Source organism: Protopterus annectens, chromosome 10.part0, assembly GCF_019279795.1.
Source record: "Protopterus annectens isolate FY-2018-M chromosome 10.part0, PAN1.0, whole genome shotgun sequence".
NCBI classification, from domain to species: domain Eukaryota; kingdom Metazoa; phylum Chordata; order Ceratodontiformes; family Protopteridae; genus Protopterus; species Protopterus annectens.
Window position 1 is genome coordinate 643,564,941 of NC_056744.1, and position 15,848 is coordinate 643,580,788.

Below are 15,848 nucleotides of genomic sequence, written 5' to 3' on the forward strand. Positions count from 1 at the left end.
GTGAGGAGTCTGCATGTCCTCCCTGTGGCCGTGTGGGTTTCCTCCGGGTGCTCCGGTTTCCTCCCACATCCAAAAGACATGCTGCAAGTGGATTGGACACTCTAAATTGGCCCTAGGTGTAAGTGTGTGTGTGTGTGTGTGTGTGTGTGTGTGTGTGTGTGTGTGTATGTGTGTGTGCCTTCTGTGGAAGGTTGGGCGCCGGGCTGGCAACTCGACACTGTAAAACTCCACTGCCAATCATGAGCGGACAGGTGATCCGCTGTGGCGACCCCTAACCAGGAAAAGCCAAAAGAAGAAAAAGAAGAAGATTTGCTAGCACAGTTCAAATAAAAATATTCAACCAAATTCAGGCACAACTACCCTTTGTCACACAAAAGAAGACATCTAGGCATTGTATTAAACCAAATTTTATCTTTTAAACTACACATAGAAATGATAATACCGAAGCTCCTTACTCAGCTTAAAGCAGCATACAAAATATCACACCTCTTTTCCAACCACTGTCCCTCACTCATATCAAAATATAAATATCCTCCAAAGAGCAAAGAATAAAATCCTTCGCTTTGTAGACTCCTCACTTTATTCATCTTAGTCCATTGCATGGGTACCATTGCCTTACCACTGCCAAATGCAACTGGTTACCCATCAAAACTAGTGCTGCTCTTAGCCTATACCATGGGCACCATTGCCTTACCACTGCCAAATCCAGCTGGTTACCAATCAAAGGTACCGCTTCTTTACTACTGAATCTCTTTACATTCAAACTACTTTGTGAGCACTATTGTCTACCTCTTAAACAATGCCTTCAGTTTAATTATGCACACTATGATATCAGGAATACAGCCATTTTCTTATTGGTGAGGCCACCTTGTACCATAGCTAGCACCATAATACTAAGACAGAATATCACAGAGTCTTAGGATTCTCAAACCATTCAGAAAAGAAATGAAGGGGGGGGTGGCCAAGATGTCAGAGTGAGTACAGTAGTTTTTTCTTGCTCTGTTCATGAGATTTATTTCTGACAGGAATTCATTAAAAAAATTTTGAAATATCTTGGGAAAACTGCCTATAAATATTCCTTTCACTATTGTGGATTATCAGAAGAAGAAAAAAATAATAATCTTCAGTGAAATTCTTCACAAAAATCCTGTCAGAACATCAATTGCTGTATACAGATACTTGAAATATGAGTCATTCAAAGTCATCTGCTCCAGATAGTTCTATGAAGAAAGAACTACAGACTATAATTACAAGTATACAAGATCTCTCTACAAAAATGGATAACCTAGAAAACATCATGGAAAACATGAAAAAAGAAAGTGAAAAACAAATTCAAGAATTAAAGGAAATTATTTCAAAGCACTCAGATCAAATAACCAGTATAGAAGAATCTCTAAATGAAATAAACGGGAAACAGATGGAGAATGACAATCAAATAAATTTCCTTTTGAAGCAAAATAATTCACTATTAGAAAAGGTGGATGATCTAGAATCAAGGTCAAGAAGAAATAATATTAGAATTTATGGAGCTCCTGAAAAGACAGAAGGGAATAACATGATTCTTTTCCTGAATAACTGGTTACGTAAAATACTAAACCTGCCAGAGTAATTTTCTTATGGAATCGAAAGGGCGCATAGATCTTTGTCAAACCCTTCTATATCTAAAAACGTAACTTCAACAAGATCTGGCATAGTTAAGTTTTTATCAACACAGGATAAAGATTTGGTGTTAAAGACTGCCTGGTCGATGGGTCCTATTCAGGAAAATGGAAAAGTCATTAGATTTGATAATGATTATACATCTGTGACAATAGCAAAGAGAAAAGTCTGTGTTCCTCTCATTAAAGATCTAAAAAAAGCTGAAATAAAAGCTCAAATACTCTTCCCTGCTAGATTGAAAATTACACTTCCAGATGGTCAGAAAATCTTTAATAACATCGAAGAGGCAACAGAATTTGTCAAAAAACATAACCTACTAGACAAAATTGAAGATATGGAACTCTCTACCCCAAGCCTAAAGAGACAAGCTACAAATGGCAAAACAACAGCAAATAATAAATCAACAAAAAAACTTAAAGGGAAATAAAATGCTAATTTGTAATTTCCAGTGGCATTTTTCCCATGGTAATATGTCCAATACTACAAGCTATTAGGTAAGATTTTACATTAACATATTCATAACTAAAAATATTTAATACTTCTTTCTTATTTCTAATAACACTTCTCACTAGTTACTTGTGACAACTTTCTGACTTCTTCTTTTTTCTTTGTTATGTAACACTATTTCCTTTATAGATTATAGTATAAACAATAATTGAAGGGATCATAAATTATAAATATTGACAGAGCTTTATAAGATTGCGACTTATATCTAATTTCAATTAATAATGTGTTGAGTATTGCTCATTTGGGGTTGGATTAGTATTTGGAACAGCTTGTATGTCTTTATTGCATTGCCTGCCATTTAAAATGGAATTGCGATGTTCCTAGATGTTGAAAGGGGTACTGCCAGCTTTGCGCTGCTTATTGGCGACTTTTGTTGCCCTTGGCTTGTTTGATCGACAAGCGTAGCATGTTTTTATTATAAATATCCTGTGAAGACATGTTTGAGCAGTGCCGGCACTTTGTAGTCACTTGCGAAGTGTAATTTTAATGTTATAGTGTAAATAGCATTGTGTTACCCTGCTTAACTTTTTTTTTGTTTTTTACATGCTTTTAACACTTCTCGAGCGTACGACAGTTAAGAAAAGCTTGAAAATACCTGAAAAGCGTTATGTTCACCTCGTGAATGCAATATTTTGTTTGTCAAGCTTCATGAGAAGCAAGTCACGAGCTATGCATTAAATCCTTGTTTTTTAGCCTGGCGCTCGCTACAGAAGCATTTAATGATGATGTAATGTCATCTGAGTCCGGTCGCACATAGGAAAAGCGGCGAAAGAAGGAAAAAAATGTAACAAGGAAGTTATTGCTGACTGAAGGTTTTGAATGCTTTCAAAGCATACTTTGGACTATAAGTTTGCTCCTTGCAGTAAAATAATAAAATATTACATGCTTCTTATCTCAGAAACAAGATCTTGTTATATACATGTAGTGAACTGTTATAGTTACAGTCTAGTTAATTTGCAAAGTACAATCATTACAGATGGCTTCAGAATGTTTTATTTTTGGCTGGTTTGAATACAAATTTCACTGATATTGTGATAAACATGCTCTGTGGTAATGGAATCTATAGATAAACAATTTAGGAAAAATAAATAATTTACAAATAAGGAGCTAAATGTGCACAATAGAAACTAACAAATTCCTAATTATAATATCGATACAATAATTAAATAACTGTGTTAATTATTCAAACTAACCCAAAGGAATCTACTTAAGAGAGATCGGAAAGTGCTGGCATAAAGAATTTTTACAAGTTGTAGACAGCTAGCCAAAGGGTAATGTGAGTGAGATAATATAATAAAACAGAAGTGGGTGAACATACTACTCTTTGATGTTCTGACATGCAAACAAGTAAACATGCTTATTGCCAAAATATCATATTAGATATCAACATATAGTCAATAGCTAATATAAGTGCTGTATGTTTATGTACTTGTTAAATAGAAGGGATATTAATAACAGTGTAAGCTTGGAATGAATGCATTTCTGAAATACTAAAGCTTAAAAGCAATAGTAATATTACACTGATAGAGCAATAATGAAATAAATGAGATAAAATAATGATTGCAAATTACATTCAATATACTTGAAACACCAAACATCATAACAACATAAAGAGTCATCCACAAATTATAGACAGTTAAAAAGAGAATGGGATGGGGAAAATATGGAAACGCGGACAGGATGAGCATACAGTTACTTTTATGTTATATGTTGATATATAAACAAGTAAAAATGTGTTTTGTCGAGATGTCATGCATAGATGTCATCATATAATTAACAGCTTTCATAAGTAATGCTTTACGTACTTGCTAAATTGAATAGATAGTAATTCTAATTTAAATTTGGAATGAATCCAGCTCTGAAGTATTAAGGTTTGAAAGCAATAGTAGTAGTAGACTAATGAAACAGCAGGGGATAAATGAGATAAAAGATGATTGTAAAATATGCTTATTACACTAAATATATTTGAAATTTCAAATATCATAACAACATAACATGGAATGCTCATTACATTTGCTTAAACAACTTACATATGGAATATAAATAACATGTATAAAGACAGTAGTTGAGAGGATGGTGAGTAAGAAAGAAATAAAAAAGGTTACTAAACCTCAAATTTAGGAACATATTACATGAAACATTAGCTAAATAAAATAATAGCTTTATTTCCTTCAGCTTAATGAGAATTTTGAGCCTTTAGACTGCTTATGAAGTTATATCTATGTATGTTGATTTATGAAAACAGAACCTTATTAATATAATGCAGAAACAAATGTTAAACATAAATATTTACTATATAACTAGCCATTATTTGCAACTTATAAACATTTTATAATTTGTTATGTGTTTTAAGATATTTTGGCACTTTAAATGTCAATATAGGGTATTGTTAATATTGAACATGAATATCTGTATACTTAATTATTAAGTGCGGAAGCAACAATGTAAAGGTTGACTGGTTGTAGGGATGTTTGTGGTGGTGGTTAAGATGATGTTATCATCAAGCCAGGAATTTAGATTTCCATGTTTTGTTTAGTATATAGTTATATATGTTAAAATTTTGTTATTCAGTTCCATTTATCTGCTCATAACTAAATTCAATGGAAGTATGTGTACTATTTTGAATGTTCTCTTATAAGTGTATGTCTTTAAACATCAATGGCCTTAATAATCCTTTCAAAGAGGAAGTATAGTTAAACACTTGAAACTGAATAAAGTAGATATAGGGTTTTTACAGGAAACACACATTGTTAATAAGGACTTAGATTATCTTTTAACGGTTATATGATTCTTGCAGAGTCTCATTATCAAACTAAGAGAAGAAGCACGATGATATTATGGAGAGAAACATTACCAAAACCTAAAATCATTGATACCAATGCAGATAAGAATGGCATGCTATGCTTAGTAGTTTTAGAGATAAACAAAAGATATGTAACATTAGTAAACTCTTACTGGATACCTGGTTTTGGAGAAATTACAGCAAATAAACAGCTGGAGTTAATAATTTCCAAATCCAAAGGTGAAATAATACATGCTGGATACTTTAATCGTCTCCTTTTTGATAAAGATACTACAAAAAAAGATAATTTTAAAGCATCTTCTGCAGCAAAAAGTTAAATAATTTCATTAATATATTAGATCTTATTGATATTTATGGTCTAAAAGATGCTCACTTATTAGAATACACTCACTATTCATATAGGTATGGTACGCAAACAACAACTGATAAAGCACTAGTTACAAATAATATATTTCACAAGATTCAAGAAGTCTTAATTAGCTTGTGCCCATTGTCAGACCATAATGCCTTTTTTTTAAGCTTAATATCATGCCTAAAGACTTAATAACTTTGCAAAGATTACCTGTCTATATAACTACATTAAAAGGATTTAAAGAGTGGCTCTTTAATGAAATAAAACTTTTTCTAGATATTAATAATAATAATGAGACTTCAAAGGTCATACTTTGGGATTCACTAAAATCTTACTTATATGGTAAGATCAAAAATTAGTATCTAATCAAAAGAAAACAATGGGAAAATGAACTAACGCAACTACAAATAAATATAGATAAAATAAGGAAAAGTTTAAGTACCAAAGACATAAGAACAAATTCTGAGCTAAAAACATTACACAATAGATATGCAGAAATTTGAAATCACAAAGTGACAATAAATCTAGAAAAATTAAGAATTCAATCCTATTCAGTGAACCCCAAACACATACACAGATTGGCAGTCAAAGCAAAACATCTAGCTGGCCTTAACCATAAAAAAGAAATAATTGACAATAAAGGAATTAAAACAAAACATGTTACAGAGCACAAAGAAATTTTGGAGGTCTTTAGAATACATTACAAGAGGTTAAACAATAGAAATGTTGATTCAGTAAACAGTGCACTTACAGATAATTTTCTGAAAGAAAATATTAACAAAAAAGTAACAAAAGAACAAAATACTAATTTGCTTAAGCCAATAACATTAAAAGAAATTAAAGAATGTATTCTAAACCTTAAAAGCAATAAGGCACCTGGATTAGATGGAATTATTGGAGAGATATATAAGTTGTTCCCGAAGATACTTTAAAGATTTTGCAGGTAGCTTATGAAGAATTTAGAAAAAATAAAAGCATTTTTCCATCATGGAAATATGCTATTATATCTCCCATTATAAAACAAGACAAAGATCCTAAGCTAGTGACATCATATCGACCTATATCTCTACTAAATGCAGATTATAAAATCTACACCTCAATACTTACTAAAAGATTAAATTACTTAATTCCGAGAATAATAGAAAATGATCAAGCAGGTTTTATTTTGAATAGAAAAGTTCAAGACAATGTCATTAGGCTTTTAACCCTGATAGATGTTGCAAATAAGAAAAAAAAAACTATCAATAATTAGTTTAGATATTGAAAAAGCATTTGACTCTCTATCTTGGACATATTTATTTGAAGTATTAAAAACTTTTAATTTCTCCAATGATTTCATAGAACTAATAAATACCTTATACAAAAATTATGTGTCATATATTAAAATTGGTGCATTCTTATCTAACAAAATTCAAATACTAAAAGGAACTAAACAAGGTTGCCCATTATCGCCTCTGTTATTGCATTATCAATAGAGCCATTTGCAAACTACATAAGAAAAAATGATAACATAAACAGTTTCACTCTTGATTCAAATTATTCTTCAAAAGTACAATTATTTGCTGATGATATAATACTAACCATAGGTAATTTAAACTCTTCAATAAGGCATATTGCAGATGCTATAGAACTTTTTGAGAAATGTTCTGGCCTAAAGTTCAATAATAATAAATCTGAAACATTATTAATAAATAGTAAAGTAAGTTCAGAATGGAAAAAAATATAATAACTTTAACTGGGGAAATGAGTCTATTAAATATCTAGGTGTGTATATAAAGCCTAGTTGGAAAGAAATGATACAAGTTAATTATAGAAATCTATTGGATAAAGTCAAAGAATATATAGACAAGTGGAATAAAATGTTCTTTACTTTTGAAGAAAAACGAATACTAATAAAGCTGTGTATTCTTCCTAAGGTTTTGTATTTGTTTCAATCTATAATTATTAGCCCTCCAAAAAAATAATAAAACAATTAAATTCACTTTTAATTAAGTTTTATGTTACCCACAAAAACCCAGAATAAAATATGATTGACACAATAGAGATTGGGAAAAAGGTGGAATCACATTCCCAAATTTAGAACTATATGCTGATTCAGTTACAATTCATATCATAAGTAAGTGGTTAAGTAATAAGTATACATCAAATTGGAAAGATTTGCATGCAAACATTTTATTATCTAATATAGATGAAAAAATAAACAATTACTTTTTTACTGAAAATAATAAACTGTCTTTAACAGTGAAAGATTCAGTATATAAAGAAAGCAAAAATGAGAAGCTACCATATTGCATTAGTTATATACTAAACAATTTTAAGAAAATTATACACACACATTGCATAACAAGACATTTCTCAATATTAATGTTCCCAATAGCGTTCACAAACAATTGCTTAGATTCTTTCAATATAAACAAAATAATAGAAATGAAAGGCAATGGGTTAAATTACTGGCACCAATTCCTTAGTATAAATAATATTCTTGACACTACAAGTCTCTTAGCAAGATACAACTTAAATCAAGATAATTGGTTAAATATTCAAATCTTCAGTGAATATCTAATAAAGGAATTTAAAACAAGTCAAGTGTCATATACTTCACCTCAGCCTAAAATAATTTTACTTTTGTGTGAATTAAATTCTTTAAAATTTAGCATGGGGTTTTCTTTATCTTATAAGACATTGAGGGCTGACTTAAAACAGCATGGTGGTTCTCTATGGAGTTTTATAGAAAATACTAACAAATTTAGCTTCTCTGATAATGACAAATTATTAACACTCAGGTTGATAAATCATGCAACATCATCTTTATATTGGAAAATATTTACATGGAAATTTATACACAGGAGTTATTTTACTCTTCAGAAAATTGCAACAATATTGAATAAAACTAGTCATAATCGTTGGAGATGTGATGAGAGTCTCTGTTCAGATTGGATACATATGTACCTTGAATGTAAAATGATTGCTCCTTTTTGGCTGAAATTTAGAGATTTTACAAAGGCGTTGTGGACAGACAAATGCATAATTACAGATACACTTTTATTACTGAATGCCTCAATACCAGATTGTATACCAAAGTCACAAATACATATTTTATGGTCCATCTTGGCAATAGCAAGGAAAGTTATTACTTCAAATTGGAAAAGTAAAGTGACTGTCTCTTTTACTGAGTTTATACTATTGGCCAAGACAGTATGTAACAGAGAACTTGAAACTCTTAACTATAGAACAACAAGAATGACCCACAGAAAGTTATCTTGGTTGAAATAAAAAAAAATATTAGACAAAATGTAATATGCTGAACCAAGCTGTTTTAGTTATGAGCATTTTGTATATAATTGTACATAGTTGAGTATTTAATGTCACATTAATGAATAATTATCTGTATAATGTAATAATTTCTTGATCTATGGAAATCAATAAAACAGTGTTATATAAAAAAAAAGAAAAGAAATGAAAAAGCATACAAAAAAACTGTCATTGTCTGCATTGACAATCATGGATTATACCAACACACACACACACACACACACACACGCACACACACACACACACACACACACACACACACACACACACACACACACACACACACACACATACTTCATTTACTTTATAACCACTACTATCCTCACACACCCTTACTTTCCTCAGCATACTATCCTGACATATCTCTCAGAATTTATTATCCTCAAAACCCTTCCTCTTTCTCTTTTCTCTATTTCCTCACTTTCCTCTTCTAATATCGCTGCCTCAGCACTATATCCCTACATTACTTAAAACTACCTTCATCTCTTTTCACGTTGCCCTCCTTTTGATATAATAGTTTGTATTTACCAGTCTTACCACCATACTTGGCTGTTTTATATATTTATGTATTTTACTGCAAAGTACTGTATTTTTTGTATATACTTTATATTTCTGTACAATCATCAGTCCTAGCAAGTATCTATCTCCATAAATACTATTACTTTGTCAATGGATGAATGCCTTCCTGGCACGGGTCACACCTGAAAAAGGTCCTTAGATGAGTTTGCTCACCTGGTCATAAATAAATAAAGACTTTAGTATAAGTAAAATATTACAGTGGAGGAAAAAAGCTGTATTTGCTTACTTTTTTCTTTTTGTGTTTCAGAACTATATGGGATATAAATATGAATTAAAACTGAACAAAAACTGTTGATTCTGTCAGAGTATTGACCAGGATATGGGAAAGGATTGTAAATTTTAAAGCCCAAAATATGTACCATTGTAAATTAAATTTTAAATTTCTTCCTTGTCAAATCAGGCCATAAGTCAATCATATCCACAACAAGACTGAAGCCTGAAGCATCCTCCAATGCCTTGTTATTCAAAGATAATGCTTAGCTTAATCTTCTAAAATGGAGTGATGAACCTGGCTAAATTCAGAAGCCCCTTCTATCTTGATCACCCCACTGCTTACGTGGAATCCTTCACTGACAAATTCGATTCACATGGGAACAGTTGCAGAGATGTAGCTGTCTCCCTCCAAAGTAAATACAATATCAAATTCAAAAAGAAAGTTTTATTTACCTACTTTTTTTCATTTTTGAACTTCAGAATTATATGGTAAATGAATATGATTTACAAACTATACAAAAACTGTTGATTCTATTAGACTAGTATTGTAATTTTTAAAGCCCAAAATATGTAACATTGTAACTAACAATTATAACTTTCTCCCAGTTCAAATTAGAACACAAGTCAATTACATAAACCATAAGACTAAAGCCTGAAGTATCTTCCAGCACCTCAGTATTAGGAGATAATGCAAAGGCTAATCTAAAAAAATGAGTGATGAACATAGCTAAATTCAGAAGCCCCTTCTACCTTGATCACCCCACTGCTTATGTGGAATCTTTCACTACCAAATAAGAATCTTGTGTAAATAGTTGCATAGACACACATACCCTCCTCAGAAATTTAAATTCCAAATTCAAAAATAAACAAATTCTATAAATAAAACAAACAAAAAAATCATTACATGCAAAAATAAATATTTCTATCTCAAGATGACAAAAATGCTCTTGCTAAACTAAAGAATGAACTCCAAACCCTGATCACATCAACAAAAGCCAGATATGAGGTAAAAAATAGCCACCCTGGTGAAGAATAACCACAAATCCTTCTTTAATTATGTTAAACATCTCAAAAACAATGCCCAGCACTATGCACAGCTAATAGTATCTCTGGCCCTATGGACCAGATGGGGGCTTTGATAACAACACATTTACTATAACGATATGCTGCTAGGGAACAGAAGGAAATGTGCTACCATAAAAGGCCTGTATAGTGTCTTGTCTCTTATCGGATGAACTGGAGAACCAGATATGCAGTTCTATATTTCATGGCATAATGTTAAGAAGCTGGTTTAGCATTTATGAGGGTCTGAGATATCTTAACATGTCCCCCTTATGTCACTGGGTCACTGCAGCTAAGATGGTTCACACTACACATACTTTTGTATCCACAGGACTGACTATACCACATATCATCTTCAGATCTGCTTGTCGGAAATGGAGCTTGACTAGGACCCTTATACTATTCTTGTCCACTCGGAATTAGTCTGCAGGCTGCTGGATTGTGAATTGGGGTATGTCAGGTGTTGTCTTGTATCCCTTCTGGTGGCCTGGATGGCCACAACACACACACTGTCTGCATTGACTCTGCTGGCTCCCAGCACATACTGCTGTGCTCCTGCTGCAGTTCCTAGCATGGCTTCCACCATGTGCACCACAAACCTCAGTGTTCAAAATGGATGTACATTGCACATAATGATACCCTTTCATACATTTATGAGTCTGTCCACCATTCCAGTTTTTTTCATTTGTATAATTTGTGTGTCTCATTTACGTGGGATTCCTCATATCATGTTATTATGCACAGGTTCCCGTCAATTTGCCAAAGGTAATGTCAGCAAATATAAAAAGAGACAAGTATATTTGCCAAAGCTACATTCATTGACAAGAGGAGTTTGCCTCTTTCTCCACTGTTGTGCAACTTCAGATTTTATATTTGGGGAGTATGGTGGGTTTCCCCAAATGAGAGATACAGAAAGTTCCTCAGATGATCACCAAAGTTAGCTTTGGCAAGCATTTTTCAAAGAGTTTATATTCACCAAACTATCTTCAGTGAGTCAACATAAATCCATTATGCACTCATTAACACATATTGCTTGCCTTACTATTTTGACTATTTTGCGGCTGTGCTATCTATGTCTTTGGATCACTCCTCACACATGTCCACTACTCATGCTAATTTTCACAGCACAATGTGGTGTCTATGAATCCATTCCTATTTGTCTATATGCATGTGCCTTTTTATGTGTTGATACTTTTTGAGGAGGAGGGGGTGCACTGCAACATCTTTTTTTTTAAATTACTTAACGTCAGGTAGTTACTGTTAGACGAATAAAAGAAAGAAGGCAAAGCTGAACCTTTAAAAAAGGCAAACAAAAAAAGAAATATTTGCAAAATGGGTTTAGTGAAAATACTGCAGATCAGAAATACACAGAAGCTAAGAGATCATTTTTCCTCATTGAAATGTTATTTAGTAGGGGTTAACAGGTGAACCTTTGCCTTCATGAACTAAACCCAAGTTAAAGGCAAATGGAGTTTCTGCAGCATTATGCTGACAGTTGCAGTTCTATGTTTTTAAAGTGTTGTGGATTTTGTGAGCATATGTTACCACCTAGTGAGGAAAAGAATATGATGGATTTTTGTTTTCCTCACTAAACAGTTATTTGAGCTGCAATATGAATCTGACGGAAAAAAAACAACAGATAAGCAGTGAGTTATGAATTAATATTCTCATGGCTTATTTGTGCTATTTTTTTGGCCTGAATATTTTGTTTCCTTTATATAGCTCATTCTTCTGCATACAACATACACACTCTCACACACATCTTAAACATCGACAGTCAATATGGTGATTCACCGGTTCATCTATTTCATGCATTAGTGATGTGGGAAGAAATAAAAGAACCCAACAAAAACTCACATGGACATAGACAGGCACTCAGAGTCTGAATAGCAGAGCCCCTATCGAGAACCAACCTGAGGAACCAAACAATGTGAACCAACAATATTGTTGTAACATAATAAAATAGTTTTTTTTTGTGACCATTGTTATCTTGATTACTTTTGTACCTGATGCATTAGAGTTACTCTTTTCTTATAACTTCTATACTTTATTTATTTTATGTTGTTGTAGCATTTCTAATAACAATTACTGCTTAAGGCACTTTTAGTCCAGCATCTGATTTCATGCTTTCGTAAATAGTTATTTTGATTTATTGCTACTTGTATCCCAAGAGTAAGCACTGAAATTTACTGGACATTTATTTTTTAAGTGTATCTGTACCTAACTTTGGAAAAGTCAAAGAGATGAAGTTTACAATGGATTAATTACTCTATTTGTGGGCTATGATATGTACCATTGTGGGGAAGGATATTTATTAGTTCCAGTTTAACATGTGACAGACTGTTTCACATGCTTCTGTTTACATTCTTTCATTTATTATCTGCAGGAAAGAGCTGCTTTAAGAGCAAAGAAAGGAAATGAGAAACCACAGAGACAGATCCTCACAATCATCAATGATCAGGTATCATGGACAATTTTCTGGTATTTGTAACGATGTGCTGAACAAAGCTCTACCTATTAGACTCTTGTCTCAGTATGATTTTGACAGCAGATAATTAAATGCAATTCTGTGGACGTTGTTGGTATTTCTTCACCAGCAGTTCATGTCTGTGAAATCCCTCTGCCATAACAACAAAATTCGTTTAAACATAAGCATAGACCAGGTACTTGTAACTATGTTTAAAAACACAATATCTCTGAAACAGTTTCATTTTAACACTGTACACACTGCAAATATTCCAGACACTACGGATACTTCAAATAACTTTAGTTAATGTGAAAAATAGTACATTGCAAAGACATTCGGTCTTTTTATCTTTTCTGCGCATTTTAAACATTTCAGAAATTGTTTTGAACACTTCTGTAATTATTTTGAATACTTTTATCTGTATGTTTCAATTTCAGACATTTTGTTTATCTTGGAAATTATTTTGAAAGTTTTGAATACTTCGCCACACACGCTGCCAACTGAAAGATCATTTAAACAAGTTTAAGTACCTTAAATAACCACTGAACCATTTGTGAGTTCACTCCTGTATATTTCTCCACTTTTAACCTCATGCCTCATGGTTTGTGAGCTGCTGCAACTTTTGATCCCATTCTGACACTTCAGAGATGATGAAGCATTGTATGGGTTCAAGATATTTATTGTACATAATCACATCAGGAAGTATAACTGAAACATGTACTTAGGCTAACTGATTCAGTCATTACTTCAAACACACGTGCATCTCCATTCATGACTGCATTCACTCTGGCTGACTGTACAAAATGGCACTGGTCTTGCATGTGCTCGGTACTTATATGCAGGTGCTATCTAGCTACAGTGGCTGAGTAGGTTCAATATGCTCACGGATCTACAGTCTCCTTGGAAATTAAGGAAAAACTAGACACCTCACTGAACCCCAAGAATTTAAAGACTTTCCCAGTGCAGATTACACTGTATTAAGCCACAGCATAGCTAGATTTCAAGTTCCCCCAAATCCAGAAAATATAGTAGCCTATATAGAGCAGTAACGTAGAGCCCTGTATGTCCACATAAACAACTGCACAGAAATGGCAGCATTGAACCAAAATAAGCCCAGTTTAAATCATAAAAACAAGCCATGCTGGTGGACCCCTGGTCTTAATAGATTGTACAATAAAAGAAAGATAATACTGTCAAAAAGTAAGAATGAATGTGCCTTGCAGAGCAATACGTCCCTCATTAGTATAAACAAGCAGATCATGGAACTAGTAAAGTCTCTGAAAGCTGACTTTGTGGTAAAAATAGTCTCCATTTCTAAGGATAACCATAAGGCATTTTTCAGCTATGTCCACAATCTTAAGGACAACACCCAACAATGTGCGGAATTAGTTATCGATAACATCTCCTATACCTATCCAGCAAACATAGCAAATCTGCTAGCTGATAAATTTAGCTCAAGCTTCACTTGCCCATCACCTCCAGTTCTCCCCCAAGAAATACCCTCCACCACTTCTCCACCAGTTATCACTAAAAAAACAGCAGCCACAGCACTGTCCAAAGCTAAAAACACAGTATCTTTGGAACCCAATGATATACCAGGTTTCCCCTTAAATAATTTAAGTAGGGACCTATCAGGTCCAATAAATTATTTATTTAACTATGGCTTCTGGGCTGGCTTTGTTTTGACAGAGCTGAGAACAGGTACAGTCATATCCCTGCATAAAGATGGACCATCAACTGACCCAGGAAATTACAGATGCATACGTTTGGTTAGTCTTGTTGGTAAGGCCATGGAAAGAATAATCATGGACCTAATAAATAAAGATATAGGAAACCTCCAAACACTGGACCTGACCCAATTCAGTTTTGTAAAGGGCAGGTCCTGCCTGCTAAACTTAGTGAACTTTGAGAAAGTCACTAAGGCCATGGATGAGGGTAAAACAGTGCATACTACCCATCTCTAACTGACCAAAGCATTTGATACAATTCAGCACTCAGGTATTATGATACAATTCAGCACTCAGGTATTATAAGTAAACTTACAGAACTGGCCATAAATCCCTACATTATCAGATGGATAGCCAATTAGCTCAAGGACGGGACACATGTGGTTAAAGTGGGTGATTCAAGTTCCAGCAAGAGGCCAGTTACTAGTGGTGTACCACAGGGCTCAGTGTTGGGATCACTCCTGTTCAGAATTTATTTCTTGGATGCCCAGGCCAATGTGGAAGGCCTCTGGATGACAAAGTTTGCAGACAACTTCAAGCTGGGGGCAATCACTGAATCCCCCAATGATGTGGATATCCTTCAGGAAAGTCTAAGCCAAGCAACAGATTGGTGTCATAGCCATGGCCTGAAGCTAAACATGAAGAAATGCATTGTTGCACCCTTTAGGAAATCAAATACCTCTGCTAACTACAACATTAACAACACTTCCTTAGGAGTAGACTCAGAGGTAAGGGATCTGGCTACCCAGGTGTAGCCTAAACTTTGACTGCCATATATCAACAGCGGTAAGGAAGTAATTTTTTGTGGCATAAGTTACAAGTAAAGGTATGGCATACAAATCCAGGGAGATTACTGTCCTACTGACCACAGCCCTCAATAGACCGATAATTAAGTGCAATGTGCCAGTTGGAATGTACTTGACCAGACACCTACAACAGCTGGAGCGACGTCAAACAGCATGTCTTATATGGATAATCTGTAGGTCCTGTCCCTTTATTCTGTCTCTTATCGACTGTTAAGGAGCAACCTCTGTCTGACCTATAAGTTGCTCGCAAATCCATCCCTGATGGACCTGCTACATATATGCAAGACAAACACCATAAGGGTCACACATTCCAGGGATATGAACTTAATGTGTCAAACAGAACATGGTGGAAAGACAGATA

The 15,848-nt window shown here is 33.6% G+C and overlaps 1 protein-coding gene across 1 annotated transcript in view; it reads left to right on the forward strand.

Annotated features, from left to right (window-relative positions):
* The window catches only part of LOC122813256 (dynein light chain Tctex-type 5-like), a 233,902-nt gene that overhangs the window by 182,926 nt on the left and 35,128 nt on the right, over positions 1-15,848 (forward strand). Inside the window, exon 4 of the mRNA XM_044085485.1 lies at positions 12,874-12,948. Coding sequence (XP_043941420.1) covers positions 12,874-12,948 — 75 coding nt within the window. The remainder of the gene's footprint in view (positions 1-12,873; positions 12,949-15,848) is intronic.